This window comes from Macaca fascicularis, chromosome 5, assembly GCF_037993035.2.
Source record: "Macaca fascicularis isolate 582-1 chromosome 5, T2T-MFA8v1.1".
NCBI classification, from domain to species: Eukaryota; Metazoa; Chordata; class Mammalia; order Primates; family Cercopithecidae; genus Macaca; species Macaca fascicularis.
The window spans coordinates 147926708-147952941 of NC_088379.1; the positions used below are offsets into that span (position 1 = coordinate 147926708).

At 35.8% G+C, this 26234-nt stretch overlaps 2 protein-coding genes across 6 annotated transcripts in view; one reads left to right on the forward strand and one right to left on the reverse strand.

The window, feature by feature from the left end:
* The window catches only part of INPP4B (inositol polyphosphate-4-phosphatase type II B), an 822790-nt gene that overhangs the window by 762597 nt on the left and 33959 nt on the right, over positions 1 to 26234 (reverse strand). The gene's annotated exons all lie outside the window — the stretch shown is intronic.
* LOC102121277 (large ribosomal subunit protein eL21) lies at positions 7337 to 7889 on the forward strand. The gene has a single exon (XM_005555980.5). The coding sequence runs from the start codon at positions 7377 to 7379 to the stop codon at positions 7857 to 7859; it is 483 nt and encodes a 160-aa protein (XP_005556037.3). The 5' UTR covers positions 7337 to 7376; the 3' UTR covers positions 7860 to 7889.

Consider the following 26234-nt stretch of genomic DNA (forward strand, 5'->3'; position numbering starts at 1 on the left):
TGATCATCTCACTAGATGCAGAAAAAGCATTTGATGAAATCCAGCATCCCTTTAGATTAAAACTCTCAGCAAAATCAGCATACAAGGGACATACCTCAATGTAATAAAAGCCATCTATGACAGACCCACAGCCAACATAATACTGACTGGGAAAAAGTTGAAAGCATTCCCTCTGAGAACTGTAACAAGACAAGGATGGCCACTCTCACCACTCCTCTTCAAAATAGTACTGGAAGTCCTGCCAGAGCAATCAGACAAGAGAAAGAAATAAAGGGCATCCAAATCAGTAAAGAGGAAGTCAAAATGTCACTGTTTGCTAATGATATGATTGCTTACCTAGAAAACCCTAAAGACTCTTCCAGGAAGTTCCTAGTACTGATAAATTAATACAGCAAAGTTTCAGTGTATAAAATTAATGTACACAAATCAGTGCTCTTCTATACACCTACAGTGACCAAGTTGAGGATCAAATCAAGAACTCAACCCCTTTTACAATAGCTCCAAAAAACATGCTTAGGAATATACCTAATGAAGGAGGCTAGGTATATTTTGTAATTTTCCTTGCAGAAAACTGCAAAATACTGCTGAAAGAAATAATAGACAACACAAATAAATGGAAACACATCCCATGCTCATGGATGGGTAGAATCAATATTGTAAAAATGACCGTACTGCCAAAAGCAATCTATAAATTCAACGCAATTCCCATCAAAATACCATCAACATTCTTCACAGAATTAGTAAAAGCAATCCTAAAATTCATATGGAACCAAAAATGAGCCCACATCACCAAAGCAAGGCTAAGCAAAAAGAATAAATCTAGAAACATCACATTACCTGATTTCAAACTACACTATAAGGCCATAATCACCAAAACAGCATGGTACTGATATAAAAAAAGGCACATAGACCAATGGAACAGAATAGGGAACACAGAAATAACCAAATTACTTACAACCAACTGATCTTCAACAAAGCAAACAAAAACATAAAGTGGGGAAAGAGCACCATATTCAACAAATGGTGCTGGGATAATTGGCTAACCACATGTAGGAGAATGAAACTGGATCCTCATCTCTCACCTTCTATAAAAATCAACACAAGATTGATTAAGGACTTAAATCTAAGACCTGAAACTATAAAAATTCTAGAAGATAACATTGGAAAAACTCTTCTAGACATGGGCTTAGGCAACAATTTCATGACCAAGAACCCAAAAGCAAATCCAATAAAAACACAGATAAATTGCTGGGACTTAATTAAACTAAAGAACTTTTGCATGGCAAAAGGAACAGTCAGCAGAGTAAACAGACAACCCACAGAGTGGAGAAAATCTTCACAATCTATACATCTGACAAAGGACTGATACGCAAAATCTACAATGAACTCAAAAAATTAGCAAGAAAAAAAACAAACAATCCCATTAAAAAGTGGGCAAAGAACATGAATAGATATTTCTCGAAAGAAGATATACAAATGGCCAACAAACATATGAAAAAATGTTCAGCATCACTACTGATCAGGGAAATGCAAATCAAAACTACAATGTGATACCACCTTACACCTGCAAAAATGGCCATAATCAAAAAATAGTAGATGTTGGCATGGAAACTAGAAAAGTTTTAATAGATTTTCAAAGCTGAAGGCCTATGTAGAAGAAAGAAACAAAGTGGAACAAAAACAACAACAACAAAACTTATTAGTTAATCGATTAACTATTAAACTGCTTTATTTAAAATATATATATTAATATCTATTTCTATATGATGCAGAAAAGAATATTGTTTTAAATTGAGTTCTTTTTTCTTATATTAAAAATAAACCAGGTTCCAGGAATGTCCTATTTTTTCCTCCTTTAAGACCTTGAAAGGGAGACATATGAAGCCCAACATCTCAAATGGGTGCACCAGTTAATGAACCCCACACTTCATCCCACTCCTACTCTCTAACACCAAACTCAAACTCCATTGCAAGTTTTCAGAAACCTGCCCACACTTAAGAACATTCTAACTAAAGAATAATAATGTTAATACCTAGCATCTATATAAAACATAACTATTTCCTTGATATTTTCACATACATTATTGTCTTTTGACCTAGGACTTCAAAGCTGGAGAAAAATACATCAAGAATTTATAGAAAGGAAATAGAGATACAGAATATTGCAATGATCTGACTAAAATCAGATGCCTAAGAAAGGGCATGACTTTCTGGTTTTATCACCAAAGCTTAATTTCAAAGCATGGAGGCTTCATTTCAGAAATTTACTGCTGTGTGGAAAGGGACTGTTAAATACTGCTGTTCTATAAGAGCCTTTGTTTCATTTCATTTGATTTCAGCAATTTTCCAGGAGAAGGAAATGGCTATATACTAAAGGGTCAGAGATTATAACAGCAGCAATTAAGATGAGATTCTGCCTATAGCATTAGTGCATTGTCTACTGCTCAAACATAAGGTAAATTCTGTGAAAGGTGTGTGTAGACAGCAGCCAGCAAGGGGTAGATAGATTGGGGAGGATTAGAATGAAGCAGTTTATTTTGTGGTCACTCAGCATCAAGGCTTTAAATAGGCCATACCCTGTCTTGCCACTAACATGGCTCTTGATTTCTTCTTGATGATTAAGCTTCAATTCAGTGACTAGTTTAATATCTTACCCATATCGTCCTACATAAGAATTTCCTAATACCTCAGCCCCCGGGGGTGCAACCTCAGGGATCATGAATGGCTTCTTTTTGCATCTGTTTTCAGCTGTAATTATTTCCAGAGCCACCACCTTCCTGTAAAGTGTATACCCTGACACCCAGGCTCTGCTACTTACTCACCCATTGACTGCTATCTAAACTTGCCACTATCATTGATTCTCCTAAATACTGATTTCCCACCCAGAGGTTCTCATTTTGCATTGCATTGCTCACAGCCCACCTCCAACAATCCTGGCACCCAAGTATGGTTGACAAGAAATTCTAAAATGAACTTCAAATTATAGTAACCAAGAGAGAATTGTTTAAAGTTCATCAAATTCTTAAATTTCCCAAGTAAATAGCTCTATAATGTCTCAACTCATCACACTGGTTGTATTAATGTGATATTCTTTTTAAAAAATAAATTTTAGCTAGATGTGGTGGTCCTGTGCCTGTGGTCCCACAGCTACTTGGAAGCCTGAGGCAGAAGGATCGCTTGAGCCCAGGAATTTGAGGCTGCAGTGAACAATGATGGTGCCTCCAGCCTGGGCAACAGAGGGAGACTCTGTCTCTAAATAAATAAATAAAATTTTATTATTTTTTTAGACAATGTTACTCTAATTGGCAAAACAATACATATAAATTTTAAAAAACTTAAAAGAGAAAAAAACAGAAAAAATAGAAGAATCATTCATATATCTCAGTGAATATTAATAATATGAAACACGCAGCAACAGTTCATTTTGCTAATTTCACTTAGCATTTTATCGTAAACATTTTCTCATAACATTAGTAATTATTTGAACGCTTTTAGGTGCTGCATGATTTTACATCATATGAATGTATGATAGTTGATTTAATCATTGCCCCAAGGTCTTTTTCTCTTAGCTTATGGAAACTGCTCTAAGGTGAGTCTAAACAGGGATACTAATAAGCCCATTACCATGTACTCAGAAAAAGTGACATATCCCTCGGCCATATTCTCATTAATTTTAGAATGGAAAATGTGCTGAGAGTCTTCTCAGATGGAAAAACCACTACACACCTAAGCACAGCAGCTTTCCAGGCCACACAAAGCCAGTGGGAATGGATTCTGTCCACATCATAGGTAAAGTGTTGATGTGAAAACAATACCAAACTTAATGCAAACACTGCTCTGACTTTCAAAATTGAAAATGAAGTGCCCAAGGTATTTTTAGAAACACAAGACAAAAAAATTACCAAAAGTATATCTTAAAATGGATTGGGCCACGTAAGGTTCTCTATACCCGAATCTTGGCCCTGATGCTCCCTTTACTAGATAGACATCGGCAACCAAACTCAGGAGCTGGAAGACCCAACATCCATTCTGTCAAAATGCTCGTCTTTTAACTCTTTGACTCTCCCAAGATACTCTCTGAAGTAAAGAGCAAATGACAAAAGTGCTGCAGAATCAGGGATGGGCCAATCAATAACACACATGTTTATTTGTTTAATCCCCAAGATAAAAACATATGGAATACCCACAACAATGTTTTGCTTCTAGTAACTGCCCATCAGAAGTGGAACTTCCTGAAGAAGATAAATTACCCTCAGCAATAAACAATTAATCAGGAACAAGTCAGTCAGAAAGTACACTAGACTCTAAATTACTAGAAAACAAGAACTGACTTGTCCATTCTTGTATCCCTAGCATCCAATCCACTGTCTGGACCAATATTTAGCCACAATAGAAACTCAGTTAGTGTTAAGCTGAATAGAGAAGCAGAACTGTGAGCAGGATGCATATTCCAAAGCAATGATCGTGGAACAAAAAGAATTCAGGGCAAAACAAAGCAAATGATATGCTTGTTGCAACAGCTAGGGTTCAAGCCCTGCAAGTAAGAAAATGTATCTGTAAGGATTTTCCTCAGAGGCCTCAAAGTCCTAGTCAAAGGATGGTGGTAATACTAAGTACTTTAATCAATTGTGCGTAGAAAACTGTGATTTCAAACATCAAACAGAAAAGACAAAATAAATGAATAGGGTGCAGAGCTAAGCACTTTCTATTTGTTACTAGGATTAATAAAACATTTTAGAAGGGTTACTGAAAACAAAACAATATAAAACCAATTGCATTTCAAAACACCAGCAGCAAGGAGTCAGAAAATGTAAAAACGATGCTACTTTAAAATAGCAGGAAAAAAATCCACAAAGTAGTTAAGATTACACTTAACAAAATATATGCAATACCTTTCTGAAAATACTATAAAGCTTTATAAAATATTAAAGGAAACTAAACAAATGGATAGATGAACCATATTCATATATTGGAAAATTATATAATGTATGGATATCAGTTCTCAAATTGATCTATAGAATCAATACAATTACAAACAAAGAATCAATGGGTTATTTTTGGTGGCAGTGGTGGTATCTATCTACCTAAATGTTTGCCTATCCATCTATGGATCTACTTATGTCTGTATGTATCTATCTATCACAAGCTAATTCCAAAATGTGTCTATTGGAAGAACTAATTTTCGAGAATAGCCAAGACATTACTAAAGAAAAACAAGGTAGGAGGACCTGTCTTGCCAGCTATCAAGTCTTACAATTTTTAAGCTATCAATAAAGTATTCAGAATATCAGACTGTAGTTTAAGATGGCAGAGATTAGGGATAGACAAATAGAATGGGAGCAGCAAGAGGACCCAGAATCAAAGACACATGGAAGCTTGATTTATTACAGGCCTGAATTAAAGGTCGATAGAAGAAGGATGGACTTTTCAGTAAAAGAGCCTGAGACAAAGTGGAAGAAAAATCACATTAGATCCCTACTGATGCCATACACAAAGAATTCTATGTGGATTAAATAACTAAGTGTAAAAGATGAAAGTTTACAATTTTTAAAAAATAAGAGAAAATAATATACTTAATGCTCTAGGGTAAAGAATGATTTCTTAAACATAAAATGCCCAAATCATGAAGATATCCTGGATTATATCAAAATGGGGAACTTTTGTTTATCAAAAGATATCATACTTTAAAAGTAAAAATTCAAGGCACAAACTGGGAGATAATATTTGTAATATATTAAAATATTAGCATAAATACATAAAGCTCATATGCCAATCAATTAAACAATGACAAACTAATAAGAAATATAACAACTCTTCACAAAAGGAGCAATAAAAATCAAACCAAAATTTGGGCAATGTAATTTGGAAAGCAAATTGGTATTATGCAGTAAGATGTAAATACATTACATCTTAGCATACACTGTAAGCTAACAATACAAATCCTAGGTGTGTGTGCATATGTATATACTTTTTTCATGTTACATATATGTGTGTGTGTGTATATATATACATATATTCATGCATAGGAGCATGCACAAGAATATGCACAGCATTATTTGTAATGGTCAAATATAATTCAAGAATAAAGTTGATCAATAAAGCATGGTATACTCATTTTGGGGAATACTGTTTAGAAACGAATTAACTACCGGTGCATGCAATAATACAGATGAATGTTAGAAATATAACATTATGTGAAAACGCAAGTTATAGAAGAATTTGTCAAACATAATGATTTCAAAAAATATGTTGTTTAGGATAAAGAAATACAGATAAACTATAAAGAAAAAGCAAGGAAATTATAGCCACAAACTTCAAAATAGTATTTATGTCTTAGGAAGCACAGACAGATGCCAATGGGATGGGCACTCGAGAAGCTTCAAAGGCAATTGTTCCCTTTCTTAACCTGAGTGGTGAGTGTGTCAGAAACTGCTGTATTTTCACTTTGTATACTTTATGCATATTTTATAGTTTTTTGTTGTTGTTTTTCTGAAATAGGTAACAAAAATAAAACAAAGAGTGCTGTTGTAAGTTCCTCTTAATGTCCTTGGGCTGATAACTTTTCCCTTGTAAAGCTGTTTTCAGTTTGTAAAATGAATTCTAACAGTATTCCCTTCACAAGGCTGTGTGAAAATCATAGCAGAGCTTAGAACAGTATCTGTCACATAGTACGAGGTTAAAAATTGCTAATTGTCATCATTATTCTCATCAATATCATTGTATCCATTATTACCAAAGCAACCATCAATGTGGCCAAAAAAACCTGTATCATCTCTGCTCACCCAATGCTTTAATCCTCTCTACAACCAATAAAAACAAACTCGACTAATAAATTAGACCTTTAATCAACTACCTTTAAAATCTTTTATATCCTACTGTTCTTATCACTACAAATCCTTTTTCTAAAACTTCCATAGTTGCTGTGTTGACTTAATATGCCCCCTATATGTTCTTGCCTAATTTAATCATTATTTCCAATTTAAGAATATTATCTAATATGAGAAAAATGTACAATTCTTCCATATTCGTTGCATTTTACATCCATTCCTCCTAAAATAAAATACCTTATTGTTGAATTTGGTTACGGTATTCATATATGATACAATAAATGTGAGAATCTTGAAGATAATCATCGTTCTACATCCATCTTCCTATAGGTGACAAGCACATTCATACATGCTTAAGAGATGCTTGTAGAATGAATGATGGGTTGTAAAATGAATGAATTAAGGAGAAGTAAACAGACTTGGAAGATTCTTGTTCAATTTGAAGGACAGCAGAATTTTTGCCTCTCATTTGTTCAAAGACAACAGTGCCATTAAAATGATAAAAATCTCCTTTCGGCCAGAACCGCCATCTTCCAGTAATTTGCCAAAATGACGAACACAAAGGGAAAGAGGAGAGGCACCCGATATATGTTCTCTAGGCCTTTTAGAAAACATGGAGTTGTTCCTTTGGCCACGTATATGCGAATCTATAAGAAAGGTGATATCGTAGACATCAAGGGAATGGGTACCGTTCAAAAAGGAATGCCCCACAAGTGTTACCATGGCAAAACTGGGAGAGTCTACAACGTTACCCAGCATGCTGTTGGCATTGTTGTAAACAAACAAGTTAAGGGCAAGATTCTTGCCAAGAGAATTAATGTACGTATTGAGCACATTAAGCATTCTAAGAGCAGAGATAGCTTCCTGAAACGCGTGAAGGAAAATGATCAGAAAAAGAAAGAAGCCAAAGAGAAAGGTACCTGGGTTCAACTGAAGCGCCAGCCTGCTCCACCCAGAGAAGCACACTTTGTGAGAACCAATGGGAAGGAGCCTGAGCTGCTGGAACCTATTCCCTATGAATTCATGGCATAATAGGTGTTAAAAAAAATAATAATAATAAAAGACCTCTGGGCTGAAAATAAATAAATAAATAAATATAAATAAATAAAATGATAAAAATCAACACAAAAGGAAAACATATATTAAAAGAATAGGGGGGTCAGCAGTCAAATCATTAAATTTCGAACAGGGAGAAAGTTGCTGTGAAACCTGTTAAGAATAAAACAGAAGACACTGTAACCAGGGAATGAGTACTCTGAACATGCTCTGTGCTGAAGTCAGCAGACACAGTTGACAGTAGGGAAGAAGGATGCTGAACAGAGAAGAGATAAAAGAGAGCTTTTTATGTATAAGAAAGTCTACCCATGGAGATCCTCTCTTTCTGCCAAAACATAAAAACAGAGCCACCAGCAGCTTAACATTTATATTCAGGCAAAAAAAAAAAAATCTAAAAGAGCTCTTTCTGAAGATTTAAATAATTGCTGCAGAAACTAGACTATTGATAATGAAGTTGGCGCCTACCTATTCTGGCATTTATGAGTTCTCAGCCTTAGAGGAAGGTTTCTGTTCATTCACCCTAGAACAGCAGTTGACATTTACAAGACCTATCCACATCCAGAGAGTTTCCAAAAGGCTTCTGTATTCACAGAAGCTGATGCGAAAAACAGATGTGTGTGTGTGTGTGTGTGTGTGTGTGTGTGTGTGTGTGTGTGTGTGTAATAGCGGAGAACAAAATTATACTACCTAGCTAGATGATGAAACTAGTTCCATATTCTCAAACATATACAGAAAATTGGAAATAATTAAACATATTGCCTCCATAAAAGAGAAAGACAAATAGAAAAACAGATTATATTCATCGGCGAAGTTCAAGAAAGTGAAACGCTAGCATTTATTTCGAGTTTAGTATGTGCCATGCTCTGAACTGAGAATCTGACATGCTTAATCTAATGAAATGTTCCTAGTGTCCTCATAAAAAAGCAGATAGAGAGCTCTAGATTCAGATAAATTCAGAAACATGTCTAATGTCACACAGTAAATGACTGAGCCAAGACAGGCACCCAGGTGTTCTAAAATCTCTATTCTCAGCCTTACGTTCTACTGCCTTTTGAAACATAGCATCTATAAAGCAAGAAGTCTGCTATATAATAAGATTGCCAAAAAAGTTTCCATAAATGTCAGTTATGATTACTATCAGCAAAACAGGAAGGTAAAGTCAAAGAATTTTCCTGGAGCACAGAGCAAAAAGGCAAAGAGAAGAGAATTTGAGCTGAGAGAGAAGAGACATAGAAGATCTACATCTAGGTGATTGAACTTCTACAAAATGAAGACAGAAAATATTTAGAATCATCAAATTTCCCAACCCAATAAAAGAAAAAAATCTAGAAAAATTTTCATGCCATTTTATATCCCTAACATAAAGGGAATTTCCTAAGTGCTTCCAAAGTAAAAGAAAATAGTGTAAAAGGTTGCTAACAAAAAAAAATAGCAATCATTTTGCCATTTTTATCATTAAATGTTAGAAAATAAAATTAGAGTAATGCATGAAGAAGTTATGGGCAAAAAATTAAACCTAAATTATCTATTTTCAAATTTGAGGTAAAATAAATATGTTTTCAGATATTCAAGAATTCAGAAAATTTATCTGCCCTATACTCCTCTGAGGACGTCACTTGAGGATGGTCTCATCAAAACAAGAATGGAAATCAAGAAAGGGAAAGACAAAAGAAATAACAACAACGACTGAAGTAAACCAGAATAAAGTGAAAAGAAATATCATTTATGCAGACAGCCTAAAGAGTAATTGATTTTAACTGGGACAGGAAGACACTGGACCATCAATAGAAAAATCTCAAATCACAAAAATTACATAGATTCTAATCAATATAACAAAAATAAGTCAAATGAAATTACTGATCTTACAAAAAGCCACCTATTTCTTTACTGTTACCAAAGGAAGGACAGGAGAGGGAAGATCAGAAACACTAGGAAAAATAGAAAACTATTTTTACACATAAAAAGCAACTCAAAATGTGGCATGATTTTGAGCAATTAGCAGAGTACAAGAAAACAACACTACTCATTTGACCTTGATGATAGATTCAAGAGGCATAAGAAGTGGGTAATTGGGCCCATGAAGAAGGAAAATAATCTTAGCTCATCATCTTTAGCATTTGCTTAGAGTTAAAGCATGAAAAAAAAAAAAACAATTATATGGTTGCAGAACAGAGAATGTGAATGTTTTCTACTTACCTTAATAATGTTTGAGTGAAGTTGTAGCTCACAGAGGTTGGAAGATGGAGTTGAGTAAATAGGAAAGAGGAGAGGTGCTAATATCCCCCCCAAACATAATGAGGAATAAGGAGACCCTGTGTAAAGACTACAGAACAAGAGTAGAAATTAAAGTGTATCATCAAAAATGATGCAGACACATAACTGAAGAACTTTTCTGAAATATGTTACTATTCAAAATTTAAAAGGGGAGGGAATTATGTGGAGGAGATTGTATAATGAGATAAACTACCATATTTCACAGTAAGAAGTAGAGAAGTAGAGAGAATGCTGAAAGTTGATAAATCAATTAGTATATTATTTATTATATATTATTATAATTATATATATAATTAGTATATTATTAAGTATATATAAGTACAAATAAAGTATACAATGTATATGTATGTATATATGTTTGTGTGTGTCTGTATAAAGTATACTAAAGTTATATCATTAACTAATAGAAGTACAAAAAGCGGAAATGGTGTAATGGTTAAAGTGTTTATAGGAGCAGTAGGATGGGGACCATGAGAGGCTGGTACTTTCCTTGATTAACACTTTGGTAGTACTGGACTTTACCCATGAGAACATAATACACTGGTAATTTCTTTTTAAAGAATGAATTAAATTTTTCAAAAATACTAGAGTTAAATATTGGGATGAATGTCCATGGAATATCATTATTAAAAAGGAATTCTCAAATTCAATCTCAGTTAAAAGCTCTAAGACTAACATTATTTATAAATGCTACTTATGCAACCTCTTGTTCTGCTTTTCCCCATATAGATTTCAGGATAACTGTCTCTTCATTACTTTCTAAAACTCATCAGTCTCAATATATTTTGAATAGTCATGTGCATTTTTCAACAAATTTAAATTGTACACCTAAAAAGATACATATTTGTGAAAAAATTAAACAATTCCAAAAAATATACACTACAAATGATCATAATCCACCCTTCAGAAGCAACCACTTTTGATACTTTGACAATTATCTTAGTTATTTAACATAGCTGAAATTACAACACAGCTAATACTCTGCATTCTACTTTCAAAAACTAATATAAAAATATGTATGCTATTAAAAGAACTATTAACTTAAAATATTTTAAGTAAATCTTGAGGGATTATAAAATAGTACATAAAAACATAGAAAATTCAAAAAGTATAGAAGAGATAATAATCCTCATAATTCTATAATCCAGAGATACTCAGTTTTAACATTGCAACATATTTCTCCACATATTTTCCCTGTATGTATTATAAATAGTGTGTTCCTTTTTTTTTTTTTTTTTTTTTTGAGACAGAGTCTCACTCTGTCGCCCAGGCTGGAGTGCAGTGGCCAGATCTCAGCTCACTGCAAGCTCCGCCTCCCGGGTTCACGCTCTTCTCCTGCCTCAGCCTCCCGAGTAGCTGGGATTACAGGCACCCGCCACCTCACCCGGCTAGTTTTTTGTAGTTTTTAGTGGAGACGGGGTTTCACTGTGTTAGCCAGGATGGTCTTGATCTCCTGACCTCGTGATCCACCCGTCTCGACCTCCCAAAGTGCTGGGATTACAGGCTTGAGCCACCGTGTCCAAATAGTGTGTTTCTTATAGTGGATCTAGTGTATCTGCAAGTTCGTTCCCTGTTTTTTTTTTTTACTAAATATTGTAACAAACATATTCCTCCCACATATAAATTTCTTTATGAATATCTTTTACATGTTTTATTTATCAAATTTTAATGAACTCTTGTTCTACAATAAGTATTTTGTGTTCTTCCAATATATCAGTTATTCAGATTATAAATAATGATGCAATGAACACTCTTATACATAAAATCTTTGCCTCTTTTGGATTATTTTCATAGTTTAAAATTTCCAGAAGTATAAATACTGAATCTAAAAGAAGTCCAATAAATTTAGACTATAGAAAGATCATTCTGAATACAATAATTGGAAGAGCATTATAATTTATGCAGGATGACTCTTTGACTTATATAAAATGTTTTTAATCCAGTCTAATTTTCTGTGCCATGAGTTTGTGTACTTTGTAGGGACATGGATGCAGCTGGAAACCATCATTCTTAGCAAACTATCACAAGAACAGAAAACCAAACACCGCATGTTCTCACTCATAGGTGGGAACTGAACAATGAGATCACTTGGACTCGGGAAGGGGAACATCACACACCGGGGCCTATCATGGGGATGGGGGAGGGGGGAGGGATTGCATTGGGAGTTATACCTGATGTAAATGACAAGTTGATGGGTGCTGACGAGTTGATGGGTGCAGCACAGCAACATGGCACAAGTATACATATGTAGCAAACCTGCACGTTATGCACATGTACCCTAGAACTTAAAGTATAATAATAATAAAAAATAAAAAAAAAAGTTTTTGCATAAAAAATTAAAAGGGATAGGTGAGAGTTCTTTGTTAGCGCTTTGAAAATGAATGAGAAAACATGATGCCTTTTAGGTCGAATGTAAATACAGTAACCTTAGCAATAACAGAAATAGCAATCTCCTTTCTCCCAAAAGTGAGTAATAATTTATACCAGGCAAACAAACACACTACTGGTTTCATTCGTTTTATGGCCAGTGTATCTATATGGAAGCAGTAAGGCAGGTAAAGATTCGGAGTCAAATACAAAGTACTAGTACTTATTTACAAAGCTGTAAAGAAGTTGCTTCAATAAATCATGTTTTCTCTCCTATCATAATGATTTTTGCATGGCATCAAGTTAAGATAATGATATAATATATGTACGATCAAACGGAAATTGGATCAACAGAAATATTAAGTGATATTAAAGAATTTGAATTTTTGTGAGACTTTTATACAGATTCCTGAAAGGAAAGGGAAAATCCCAAAAATTTGCTTGGATCTCTTAGTATGTTAAGTTCTAAAGGCAAAGCACTAAGTAACCTTATTATGTTAGTTAGCTTATAATCTTAAAACACCACAGGATGTTATAGTATAATACTGACTTCTGTTTCAGGGATTTATGTTAATTACTTGTGTGTTACATGTTGGGGATCCCTTTTAGTATCTTCTCCTTAGTACTATGCTTGGAACTTCTTATGTTCCCATTAAGTGGTTAAAGGTAATTAAATGGTAGCCTTAAACTCAAGAAGAGGGGATAAACAGAAGACAGCATATTATTCAACTTTGGAAATGAGTAACAAACAAAGGGGGTGTCTGAGAGTCCATCTGTAGAGAAGGTCACTTAAAGGATCTGAAAGTAGATCCATGTTGGCTAGAAATAGATTTGATGAGAGTGTACTTGAGGAGGAATTGTCAAGAGATAAAGATGGAAAGATTGATCAGAGACTGATCAAAGGACCTTGCATACCAGGTTAAAGTAGTGAAAAAAAAAAATCAGTGGAGGTATTTAAACATGGAGTATGAAGACAAGGCATAACAAACAGTATAGTTGGAAAATAAGGAAAAAGCTGGAGGTATGGTCAAAAGTAGAAAAACAGAGGTGATTACAGTAATCTAAGCAGGAGATGATAATGGCCAAAGTTAAAACAGTATAACAGGGACAGTGTTATGGGCTAAATTATCCCCGCATCCTAAAAACATTCACATATTGAAGCTCTAATCCCCAGTCCCTCAGAATGTAACTGTATTTGGAGAGAGGGCCTTTAGAAAGGTAATTAGGTTAAAATGAGACCATTAGGGCAAGCCCCAATCCAATCTGACTGGAGTCATAAGAAGAGGAAATTTAGATACACGCAGAGACACTGGGGTTGCACGTGCACAGAGGAAGGACTATATGAGGACACAGCAAGTGGAGGCATCTGCAAGCCAAGGAAAGAGGCCTCACAAACCAAACCTGCCAACTCCATCTTGGACTTCCAGCCTCCAGAACTGTATGAAAATAAATTTCTGTTGTTTAAGCCACACAATCTGTGGTATTTTATTATGCCAGCCCAAGCAAACCAGTACGGATGGATTTCAGTGAAAGATTCTGAGAGATATTTAGAAGGCAAAAATCTTAAAATTCAGTGATGGATATAGATTATAATGGAGAAGCATAAGTCAGAGTGACTCCCAGATTTTTAGTTTCAGTATTTGGGAAGGTACAGAGCCATTGTTCAAGGTAGGAAATCCAAGAGAAGGAGCACGCTAGACTGAAAAATAACAAATTCTGTTGTGGTCCTGTCGAGGTTTTTTTTGTTTTTTTGTTTTTTTTGTAATCATGCTACATGCCCGTGCCGTGGTAAATACTCCATGGTTAAATAAATACATAGATCTGAATCTCAGGAAAGAGAGCTTGGCTGGAGAAATTGACCTAGGTGTCATCAACATACAGATTAAAAAAGACTCAGTTAGGGACCAGGAAAATCATGGGTTTGGTCACATACAGAAATGAAAAGATCACAGAAGATCTCATCCTCCTCAAAGGTTACTAGGGTTTGGCTTTCAGGTATTGAGGCAGATACTCAAATGCCTACCCAGAAGACATCCCACACCCCACCACATCCCTTCCTTCCCCAACAGAGTTTTTAATGGGGCAAGCCCCCAGAGAGTGAATCATGATGGTACCTGCAAGTCACAGTAATTCTACTTCCTTTTGCCAGAGACTGTTTAGTAGGCATTTGACCTATTCATATCCAACAAAGATATATCTAAGGTTTTCTTCCAGATAAAAAGAGAAAACAAGTATGAAGAACAATTTACCTTTTTTTCCTGAATGTGAGAACTAATGAGAAGCCATGTTGATATTTTGGCGCCATCTTGTGAGAATGAGAGACACAAAGATGGCCCAAAGAATCACAGAGAAGCCTTCCCAGAGGTCTGTGTTTGTGAACCTGGAATCCTGGTATCACCTATCCACTCACTTGTTATAGGAGAGATAAATAATCTCTTGCCGTTAATTCCAAATTCCACATTCAGTTGTTCAGAATCCTATCTTTTGAAGTTAAAGCATTTCAAAAGGTTCTAGCGTTTTTCTTAAAGAACTCGCCTACTAAAATGGCATGGAAGTTACTTTGAAAGCACAGGCTAAGATGTCAACTTACTCAGCCTACTAAGGCTAAGAAATTCCAACTTTTCACCTGGGAGTGAGTTTTTCTTCTTTCAGTTTCTGTTTTTAAAAATGATCATTTTAAAAGTGGTATTGATTATTTTATGCCTTCCCTGTGCAAAATAATAAAGTTGAATTCAGTGTCTGGTAGGATGTAACAAATGAAACATCAGGCTTTGAAAATGAGTGAGAAAACATGATGTCTTTTAGGTCGAATGTACGTACAGCAACCTTAGCAAAAACAGAAATAGAAATCTCCTTTCTCCCAAAAGTGAGTAATAATTTATACCAGGCAAACAAAGCAGTGGCTAATGCCCGTAATCCCAGCATGTTGGGAGCCTGAGGCAGGTGGATCACCTGAGGTCAGGAGTTCAAGACCAGTCTGACCAACATGGTGAAACCTCATCTCTACTAAAAATACAAAAATTAGCCGGGCGTGGTGGCGGGCGCCTGTAATCCCAGCTACAGCAGGGGAGCTGAGGCAGGAGAATCGCTTGAACCTGGGAGGTGGAGGTTGCCGTTAGCCAAGATTGCAGCACTGTACTCCAGCCTGGCCAAAAGAGTGAGAGTCTATCTCAAAAAAAAAAAAAAAAAGGAGAGAGAGAGAAAGGAAGGAAGGAAGGAAGGAAGGAGAGAGAAAGAGAAAAAGAAAGAGAAAGAAAAGAAAGAGAGAAAGAAAGAGAGAAAGAAAGAAAACATCAAAAACCAGTTCATTAAAGAACCTTATACAATAAAATGGGTTTTTGCAGGAGTTATCAATTACATCAATTAGTTAATAGGTATAGATAGTGTAATTTTAAGAATATATTCATCTAATAATCAGGCCGTAGATACTCAAGAAATGTTTTCTATCAGTTGAATTTGACAGGAAAAGTGCTGAATATTGTCAGTAAAATCATTTTTAGTTCTTTATTTTCTTGTTATATAAGGAAAAAACGTTCATAAAGACTCTTCTTTACATTTTTTTCATAAAAGAAGGGAAAAAATATCTCTACCACTTTATATTTTAATTTTACTACAGAGAGAGAATCCTACAAAGGGACTTCCCTTCTGTGTTCTAAGGCAGGAATAGATGATATAAGAAATATGTCTCTGGCTTCCCAGGGGAATTCAATAAACCTAAAAAATAATAATAAAAAAAATTTTAAAAACAGAAAGAAAAGAAGCCTCTCAATTAATCCTCAATAAGATTACTCAGTGAAAACAAAAACCATCCAGACCAATTTCACTTATGACTATCAATGTAAAAATCCTTAAGAAAATCACTTTGGGAGGCTGAGGCAGGTGGATCACATGAGGTCAGGACTTCGAAACCAGCCTGGTCAACATGGTGAAATCCCGTCTCTACTAAAAATACAAAAAAAATTAGCTGGGCATGGTGGCACGTGCCTATAATCCTAGCTACTTGGGAGGTTGAGGCAGGAGAATTGCTTGAACCCAGGAAGTGGAGGTTGCAGTGAGCCAAGATTGCTCCACTGCACTCCAGCCTGTGAGACAGAGTGAGACTCCATCATAAATAAATAAATAAATAAATAAATAAATAAATAAATAAACAAAATCATAGTAAACAAAATCTATTATTACTTCAAAAAGAATAGTTTATCTTGACTAAATATGGCTCATTCTAATAGGAAATATACTATTTATGATAAATGTTTCACTTTAGCATTAAAGTCAGATCATGTGACTTTTCTACTGTAAACCTGCCAAAGACTTGCCATTTCACTCATGGTAATGCCCAAATTCTTACACTAACCTAAAGGGTTTATATAATCTGGCACCTGCTGCATCTGGGTCTTATTCTCTCTAGGTCATACTGTGCACTCTGCTGCTTCTCAAACAATCGAGGAACATGCCTGGCTTATTTGTCTGGAATACTTCCCTCAAGCAACCACAGGGTTGGATCCTTCATCTCCTCCTCCTTTGTTTCACTTAAGTCTTCCCCTCACAGTAAGGCTTATGCTGACCATGCTGCTTAAAGTTACAGCCATCCTACCCTCACTTTGACACTTTTGATTCCCTTTCCCTGCTCCTTGTATGTTTGCTTTATTCTATAGCACTTTCTACAGCACTTTGATATCACCTTCTAGAACTGACTCAAAGTATTGCTTATTTGCTTTTTGTTTTTTAAGACATGGTCTCACTCTGTTACTCAGGCTGGAGTGCAGTGGCACAATCATGGCTCACCGCAGCCTTGACCTCCCTGGCTCAGGTGATCCTTCCACCTCAGCCTCCCAAGCAGGTGTTTGCCACCACGGCCACCTAATTTTTGTATTTTTTGTAGAGACGGGGTTTTGCCATGTTGCCCAGTCTGGTCATGAACTCCTGGGCTCAAGTGATCCACTGGCCTCGGCCTCCCAAAATGCTGGGATTACAGGCATGAGTCACCATGCTCGGCTAAATTCTAAGAGGGCAGGACTCTATCTGTATCATTCACCACTGTATTCCTTTCACCTGCAATAGTACCTGACATGCAGCATTCAACTGATCTTTTAAGATAAACAACTGAATGGTCATATTAATATATATGAATAGAAAGCACAAGATAATCTCTATAGACATTAAAAAGCCATTTGATAAATAAATACACATTCTTTCAAAATGTTTAAATAGAAAATTGACGGCTAAATTCTTCACATAATTTCACTGAAAAATATTCTTAGTACATAAACACTGGGGGCATTCCACTACAGAAGTTAAAAGGATGTCCGCAATCACTGTTAATACTTAATATTATATAAGATGTATTAGGGGAATCAATTATAAGTAGAAAGACATTATAAATAGAAAAAGAATGGAAGGAATAAACTAGAACTACTTGTAGATAAGAGGATTATACAACTAGAGTAAGAAATTCCAGTGGAAAACTACCAAAATAAATATGAGATTTAGTGAGGTAGTGGAATACAAAATTACAGTTGGCCCTTGAACAACATGGGCTTGAACTGATGGATCCACTTACATGCAGATTTTCTTCCACCTCTGCCATCCTTGAGGCAGCAAGCCCAACCCTTCCTCCTCCTCAGCCTCCTCAGTGTGAAGACAATGAGGATGAAGACCTTTATGAAGATCCACTTCTACTTAGTGAGTAATAAATATATTTTCTCTTATGATTTTAATAACATTTTATTTCTCCTAGCTTATGATTATATCTCCTCCTAAATTATTGCAAGAATACAGTGTATAATACATATAACATACAATACATGTATTAGTTGACTGTTTACCAGGAAGAATTCTGTTCAACAGTAGGTTATTAGTTGTTTTTGGGGAGTCAACGTTTATACATTCATGTGCAATTGCATGGGTGTTGGCACCCATAAATCCCACATTGTTCAAGACTCAACTGCATTGTTAAGTGAAAAAAGTCAAGGTATGGGAGAGTATGAATAAGTATGTTATTATCTTTGCTTAAAAATAGAGGAGAAAAGAACACGTAAATGCACGTGTGCACTGTATTTTCAGGCGCTTGATAATTTATATGTATTATCGTTTCAAAAATTTAAATACATTTTTTTTAAAAAGAAGCACCTTTCTCTAAAACATTGCAGAATAACATCTTAAGAAACAAATTGGGCCAGGAGCAGGTGGCTCACGCCTGTAATCCCAGCATTTTGGGAGGCCAAGGAGGGGTGAATCACTTGAACCCAGGAGTTCAAGACCAGACTGGGACAAATGGTGAAACCCCAATTCTACCAAAAAAATACGAAAACTTAGCCTGGTGTGGTGGCATGTGCCTGTAGTCCCAGCTGCTCAAGAGGCTGAGATGGAAGGATCACTTGAGCCTGGGAGTCGGAGGTTGCAGTGAGCTGACATCACGCCACTGCACTCCAGCGTGAGCAACAGAGCAAGACCCTGTTTCAAAAAAAAAGAAAAAGAAAAAGAAAAGAAAAGAAAAAGAAATGAGCTAGAGAGTGAGGAAAAGAAAAGAAAAAGAAATGAGCTAGAGAGTGAGAGAGAGAAAAATTCAAACGTGAAGTCTTCCTAGCACTTAAACAGGGTGAGCAGCCTCATAAACAGGGTGAGCAGCCTCATTTCCAAGGACTGCCATTCTCATCATGTGTCTGCCCCTCAACATGTTCATCCGACAAAAAATCATATTTAATGCTTTGATACATGATTGTGGTGTTGCAAGACCTGTTCCTTTTGCTTTGCTATAATTTTTTTTGTGTTTGTAAGCATCTAGAAATGATGCGTAAGCACCATTAATTCAACTCAATATGACCCAACAAACACTGAGTGCTGACTTTGCTGATTAGCCAGAGCCATTGCCTTCCATGGTAGCAAATATTGTCAGGGAGGTGTGAGACATGGGACACATATAGAAGTATAAAGGTAACAAAAAGGCGCAAGAAACTTCCCAAAAGAGGTGATATCTTATACCAATTTTGAAAGCAGACCATAGGAATAGAGAAAAGAAATATTCCAGGAGGACAAGATTGCATGTGCAAACTAATAAATGTGTAAAGTAGCACAAAGATGAGTTTGGAGAATAGTGTGTTGCTAAACTGGTAAGTGGTATTCGAAGGGCAAAGGGAATATGGGAGCGGGAGGGCAATGATCAAACTATCAAGGGCCTGGACAGTGTATGCTACAGAGTTTAGACTTCATCTTGGAGTGATGTGGAGCGAGAATATCTAACAGTAGGGAGAACATGTGGCCAGATGCATCTGTTCACCTGGTTAGCAATGTGGAATATACATTGGAAGGAGCAAGACCAAAGCATGCAACCATCCACTGAGATATGATGAGAATGATGTTTCCTTAGGGTTCATCTTTGTGTCCTACTCAGCAACATGCACAGTAAATTACACACAGTGACTTTCAGTGCCCCCGATTGCCTACAATGTCACAACTTTTATTTTTCTGACAGTATCTTAGCTGTAAGAATAAAAGAGTGTAAGAATCAATTTAACCTGGGCTGCCCTAGCATTTTGAAACAATATTTTATCTAAATATGCTAACATGTATACTAGAACAATGTGAAAACTAAGATTTGTCTATGTTATTCAAAATTCATTTGACTATGCATGGGTTGCACCGGTACCACAGGTGGTGTTTTGATTTTCCAACTTCGTTACAAATATTTAAGTTGCCAAGTTCCATCATCACCTAAAATAAAAGACTTTACTGAACTCTTGCTATTTCTCTAAAGAAGCCCTGTTATTCATCGAGCTTCATGATAAACACACACACACACACACGTGAAACGAAACAAAGAAAAACAAGCCATCCATCCACCAACTAGATTCTTTCTTGGGGGGGAGAGTAGTTGTTCTTTTTCTTGTTTCATTTTGCTGAATAACAAATGCTGAAAATAAATACCAAATAAGGTTTCACAACAGGTGAGACTTCCTAGGATTCTTTCTTGAAGGTTTGTAAATGGACAGTAAAAATGCAGATAATTCACAAAACTTCTCAAATTGAAAGCCATGTGAAGATACATAAGAAAATGACAGATAGAAAGTCTCTCGGATGATTTATAATACCTGTTTGAGGACTCAAAGAATCATCCAGTCAGGAAGAAAACAACACACAACCTTTATTTAGAAATTGAATCTAATCTCAGCTGTGCTTCCCACTGTACCCATCTTTTTTCAGGGCAACAGACTACTTCAGATAAATAATATGCATAAGTAATTAATAAGAATATAACTGAGTATATTCAGAGATAGTTATAGTGGAGGATCTAGAACTTAACAGATTGTTTATGTGGAAATAGCCTTTGACAATGCAAACATAAGTACCTATCATTCTCTATTTTTATTCATTTAATTTATGGTCAGAACACTATGGAAATTGCCACATAACAAATCTTTTCAGAATGTTTTAATTTTGAATGTTTTTAGAATATTTATTTATATAACTCACTACTTAAAATAGTAAAGATTTTGAATCTGAAGAACTTTAGGATGAAAATCATCTATGTATTTTAGTATGACATGACAGTGCCTAAGCAGCTAACGCTGTTATCCTAAATAATTGAGGATTTGTTAATATTAGAATACAATGTTCAAAAATTAGAATCAAATATTTAGTTTGTTAAGTGAAATATACAAAATGTTTTTAATTTTTTATTTGCAGGAATATTTGTATATAAGTGATTAAAAACCTTGTTGTATATTAATCTTATCAGTAAATGGATTAGATTTTTATCAATGAATGTTTTAGAATCAAGCATATGATGAATAAATTTTAATGTTAAAAATTTTAAGGTTAAAAAAAGCATGAGGGAAAATGGTCAATATTTTTATTTAAAAACATGTAAAACATAAGATTCCAAAACATAATTTTATTTCTTATTTTTTATTTTTGTGGGTACATAGTTGGTATGTATACTTCCTTATTATTTAATTTTCATTGATGCAATATAAGAAAAGATGTTAAGAGGACTAAACAGCAGTGCTAAATCTTAATCCTGACTTTGCATATTTCTTAAGACCTAGTAATTAATTTTCATTTCACTCTTTGAAAAAACAAAGGCCTTCTAAAAATCCAGCTGTTCTAACAAGTATTACAGAGATCCATTAGTCTCTAATACCTTCAACATTACATTTAAGACAATGTTTGATGTTCCAGGTACTTCTACAGTAATAGGTAACACATGCCGCCCATTTGGCATAAATGGAGGTTATGGAGGATAGATTCACAGACTAAATTTTCATTTACAAGCTAGTAATTATATTCTGTCATCCTTTGAAAAAAGTACTGACTCAAGCGCAAAGAAAAAATTGTACAAACATCCTAGAATATATATCAGAGCTTATGTAACAGTGGTGAATGTTGCATAAATTATCCATGGTGTTTCTTCACCTGTATTCTCCTTATGACTGATTCCCCTGAGTCAGCAAGACACAGTCAAGCTGCAGCCAATGACTCTGGAAAAGATTTGACTTTTCCATGTTTAAGAAAAAAAAAAAAAAAAATCCACAGGCTATTACCTGACCTTGGTCTTAAGAATTTATCACCGGCCAGGTGCCATGGCTCACACATGTAATCTCAGCACTTTGGGAGGCCAAGGCAGACAGATCACCTGAGGTCAGGAGTTTGAGACCAGCCTGGCCAACATGGTGAAACTTCGCCTGTACTAAAAATGCAAAAATTAGCTGGACATAGTGGTGGGTGCCTATAATCCCAGCTACTCGGGAGGCTGAGGCAGGAGAATTGCTTGAACCCAGGAGACAGAGGTTGCAGTGAACCGAGCTCACGACACTGCACTCCAGCCTGGGTGACAGAGTGAGACGCCATCTCAAAAAAAAAAAAAAAAAAAAAAGATATCAAGTTATAAAACAACGTGAATGTACTTAATGCCACTGGATTATGCAATTAAAATGGTTTGAAGTATAAATTTTATGTTGGTTATGTATATTTTACCAAAAATAAAAAAAAATTTGTCATCAAACATGCATCAGTGAGGCTGCCACTTATTATTTAATTATAGAATAGTATTCTTCACATTTGTTCACCATGCATCCACACAGAGTTTAGAATGTGCCTTTGTTCCTGTGGTATCAGCATTTTTACCCATAGTCCTGAACTACACCTTGATCCATCAGCATTATTGATTCATTGATTCAGAATATAAATATTTTCCTGCTGTAAGTATGAGTAGTAATCTACTGAGATTAACATTTCAGTTATCGGGCCACAGCTAATACACACAATCATATTTTTAGTACCTAACCAGTGATTTCATAAAATCAGCTCACCTAACATCTATTAAATTCCTATGGAGCAAAAAGGACTCTCCCAGTTGCTTTTATTGTCATCTCAATATATAGGTGACTAACTTATAAGCTTTATGCTCATACTGTAGGTATGGTCATACATAAGGCTGTTATTAATCTCACATTGTAATCCTAAAGTCACTAAAGAAATTTTCCAGGACCAAATCTTGTTGGTATTTTATGTATTCTACACTTATACTTAGATCTGACTCCTAATCCTCTTGCCTGAAAGACAAGTGTGTTGCATACAAATTGTCATTCAAAAAATACATTGGTTTAGAAGTATTTCTTCCTGTCTTTAACTAATTATACATGTCCAGATAGAAGGAGGTTCTATTCTAGCCATTTAAAAATGAAAAATATTGTGTAAGTGCACTGCTGACATTTTTCTGCACTCGTTGTTAAAATACTAATCTACTTGCAATCCAGTTGTTAAATTCTACATTTACTGTCTTATAAGGAGTCACTTAAAGATATTGCTGCAGCAGTAGAGGCTGAGATTGGGGCTCGATGTGGTGCTGGTGCAGACGTCTTCCCTACCTCCACCTATACATATATATATATATGCTCAGCACACCAAAGTAGTAGTGGAGTCATAGGCAGTGGCTATCATTGCCTCAGAGGAGCATAATGCAAGGAGAGAGCAGTGTTGATGGCAGGGAAGGCAGCATTAGCGCAAATGTTGTTGACAGAGGAGAGGGCCAAGTCAGTCTTCCTGGGCTCCAGCACTGAAAGGAATTGCTGACATCCAGGTTCGTAGCCTGTCCTGACCCAAAAACATTATGTCAGCTACCCACCAACTGCAGGGACATGCCGATTGGGGGGGGCACTTACTGGGGACATCAATGGAAAGCTTGATGTAATTTGCTAAGTCACGATTCAGAAAGGGGCATTCTAGTTATTGACAGTTTCCCAGAAATAGTATATCACATTGATACAATCAAAAAATTAACTGATGATTTGAAAATTATTAGAATGATGTGACTAACAATTTGCATTCCTATTTATAGCACTTGGTAAGCAGTCTTAGATATGTCAGATTAGAAAATAAAATAATAATTTTTTTTAAATTTATTTATTATTATTATACTTTAAGTTGTAGGGTACATGTGCATAACGTGCAGGTTTGTTACATATGTATACTTGTGCCATGTTGCTGTGCTGCACCCATCAACTCGTCATTTACATCAGGTATAACTCCCAATGCAATCCCTCCCCCCTCCCCCCTCCCCATGATAGGCCCCGGTGTGTGATGTTCCCCTTCCTGAGTCCAAGTGATCTCATTGTTCAGTTTCCACCTATGAGTGAGAACATGCGGTGTTTGGTTTTCTGTTCTTGTGATAGTTTGCTAAGAATGATGGATTCCAGCTGCATCCAAGTCCCTACAAAGGACTCAAACTCATCCTTTTTTATGGCTGCATAGTATTCCATGGTGTATATGTGCCACATTTTCTTAATCCAATCTGTCACTGATGGACATTTGGGTTGATTCCAAGTCTTTGCTATTGTGAATAGTGCTGCAATAAACATACGTGTGCATGTGTCTTTACAGCAGCATAATTTATAATCCTTTGGGTATATACCCAGTAATGGGATGGCTGGGTCATATGGTACATCTAGTTCTAGATCCTTGAGGAATCGCCATACTGTTTTCCATAATGGTTGAACTAGTTTACAATCCCACCAACAGTGTAAAAGTGTTCCTATTTCTCCACATCCTCTCCAGCACCTGTTGTTTCCTGACTTTTTAATGATTGCCATTCTAACTGGTGTGAGATGGTATCTCATTGTGGTTTTGATTTGCATTTCTCTGATGGCCAGTGATGATGAGCATTTTTTCATGTGTTTGTTGGCTGTATGAATGTCTTCTTTTGCGAAATGTCTGTTCATATCCTTTGCCCACTTTTTGATGGGGTTGTTTGTTTTTTTCTTGTAAATTTGTTTGAGTTCTTTGTAGGTTCTGGATATTAGCCGTCAGATGAGTAGATTGCAAAAATTTTCTCCCATTCTGTAGGTTGCCTGTTCACTCTGATGGTAGTTTCTTTTGCTGTGCAGAAGCTCTTTCGTTTAATGAGATCCCATTTGTCAATTTTGGCTTTTGCTGCCGTTGCTTTTGGTGTTTTAGACATGAAGTCTTTGCCCATGCCTATGTCCTGAATGGTACTACCTAGGTTTTCCTCTAGGATTTTTATGGTATTAGGTCTAACATTTAAGTCTCTAATCCATCTGGAATTAATTTTCGTATAAGGAGTAAGGAAAGGATCCAGTTTCAGCTTTCTACTTATGGCTAGCCAATTTTCCCAGCACCATTTATTAAATAGGGAATCCTTTCCCCATTTCTTGTTTCTCTCAGGTTTGTCAAAGATCAAATGGCTGTAGATGTGTGGTATTATTTCTGAGGACTCTGTTCTGTTCCATTGGTCTATATCTCTGTTTTGGTACCAGTACCATGCTGTTTTGGTTACTGTAGCCTTGTAGTATAGTTTGAAGTCAGGTAGCGTGATGCCTCCAGCTTTGTTCTTTTGACTTAGGATTGTCTTGGAGATGCGGGCTCTTTTTTGGTTCCATATGAACTTTAAAGCAGTTTTTTCCAATTCTGTGAAGAAACTCATTGGTAGCTTGATGGGGATGGCATTGAATCTATAAATTACCTTGGGCAGTATGGCCATTTTCACGATATTGATTCTTCCTATCCATGAGCATGGTATGTTCTTCCATTTGTTTGTGTCCTCTTTTATTTCACTGAGCAGTGGTTTGTAGTTCTCCTTGAAGAGGTCCTTTACATCCCTTGTCAGTTGGATTCCTAGGTATTTTATTCTCTTTGAAGCAATTGTGAATGGAAGTTCATTCCTGATTTGGCTCTCTGTTTGTCTGTTACTGGTGTATAAGAATGCTTGTGATTTTTGCACATTAATTTTGTATCCTGAGACTTTGCTGAAGTTGCTTATCGGCTTAAGGAGATTTTGGGCTGAGACAATGGGGTTTTCTAAATATACAATCATGTCATCTGCAAACAGGGACAGTTTGACTTCTTCTTTTCCTAACTGAATACCCTTGATTTCTTTCTCTTGCCTGATTGCCCTAGCCAGAACTTCCAACACTATGTTGAATAGGAGTGGTGAGAGAGGGCATCCCTGTCTTGTGCCAGTTTTCAAAGGGAATTTTTCCCGTTTTTGCCCATTCAGTATGATATTGGCTGTGGGTTTGTCATAAATAGCTCTTATTATTTTGAGGTACGTTCCATCAATACCGAATTTATTGAGCATTTTTAGCATGAAGGGCTGTTGAATTTTGTCAAAAGCCTTTTCTGCATCAATTGAGATAATCATGTGGTTCTTGTCTTTGGTTCTGTTTATATGCTGGATTATGTTTATTGATTTGCGAATGT

Excerpts from the sequence above, each read along its gene's own strand:
- LOC102121277 (XM_005555980.5), top strand. The coding sequence starts at position 7,377 with ATGACGAACACAAAGGGAAAGAGGAGAGGCACCCGATATATGTTCTCT.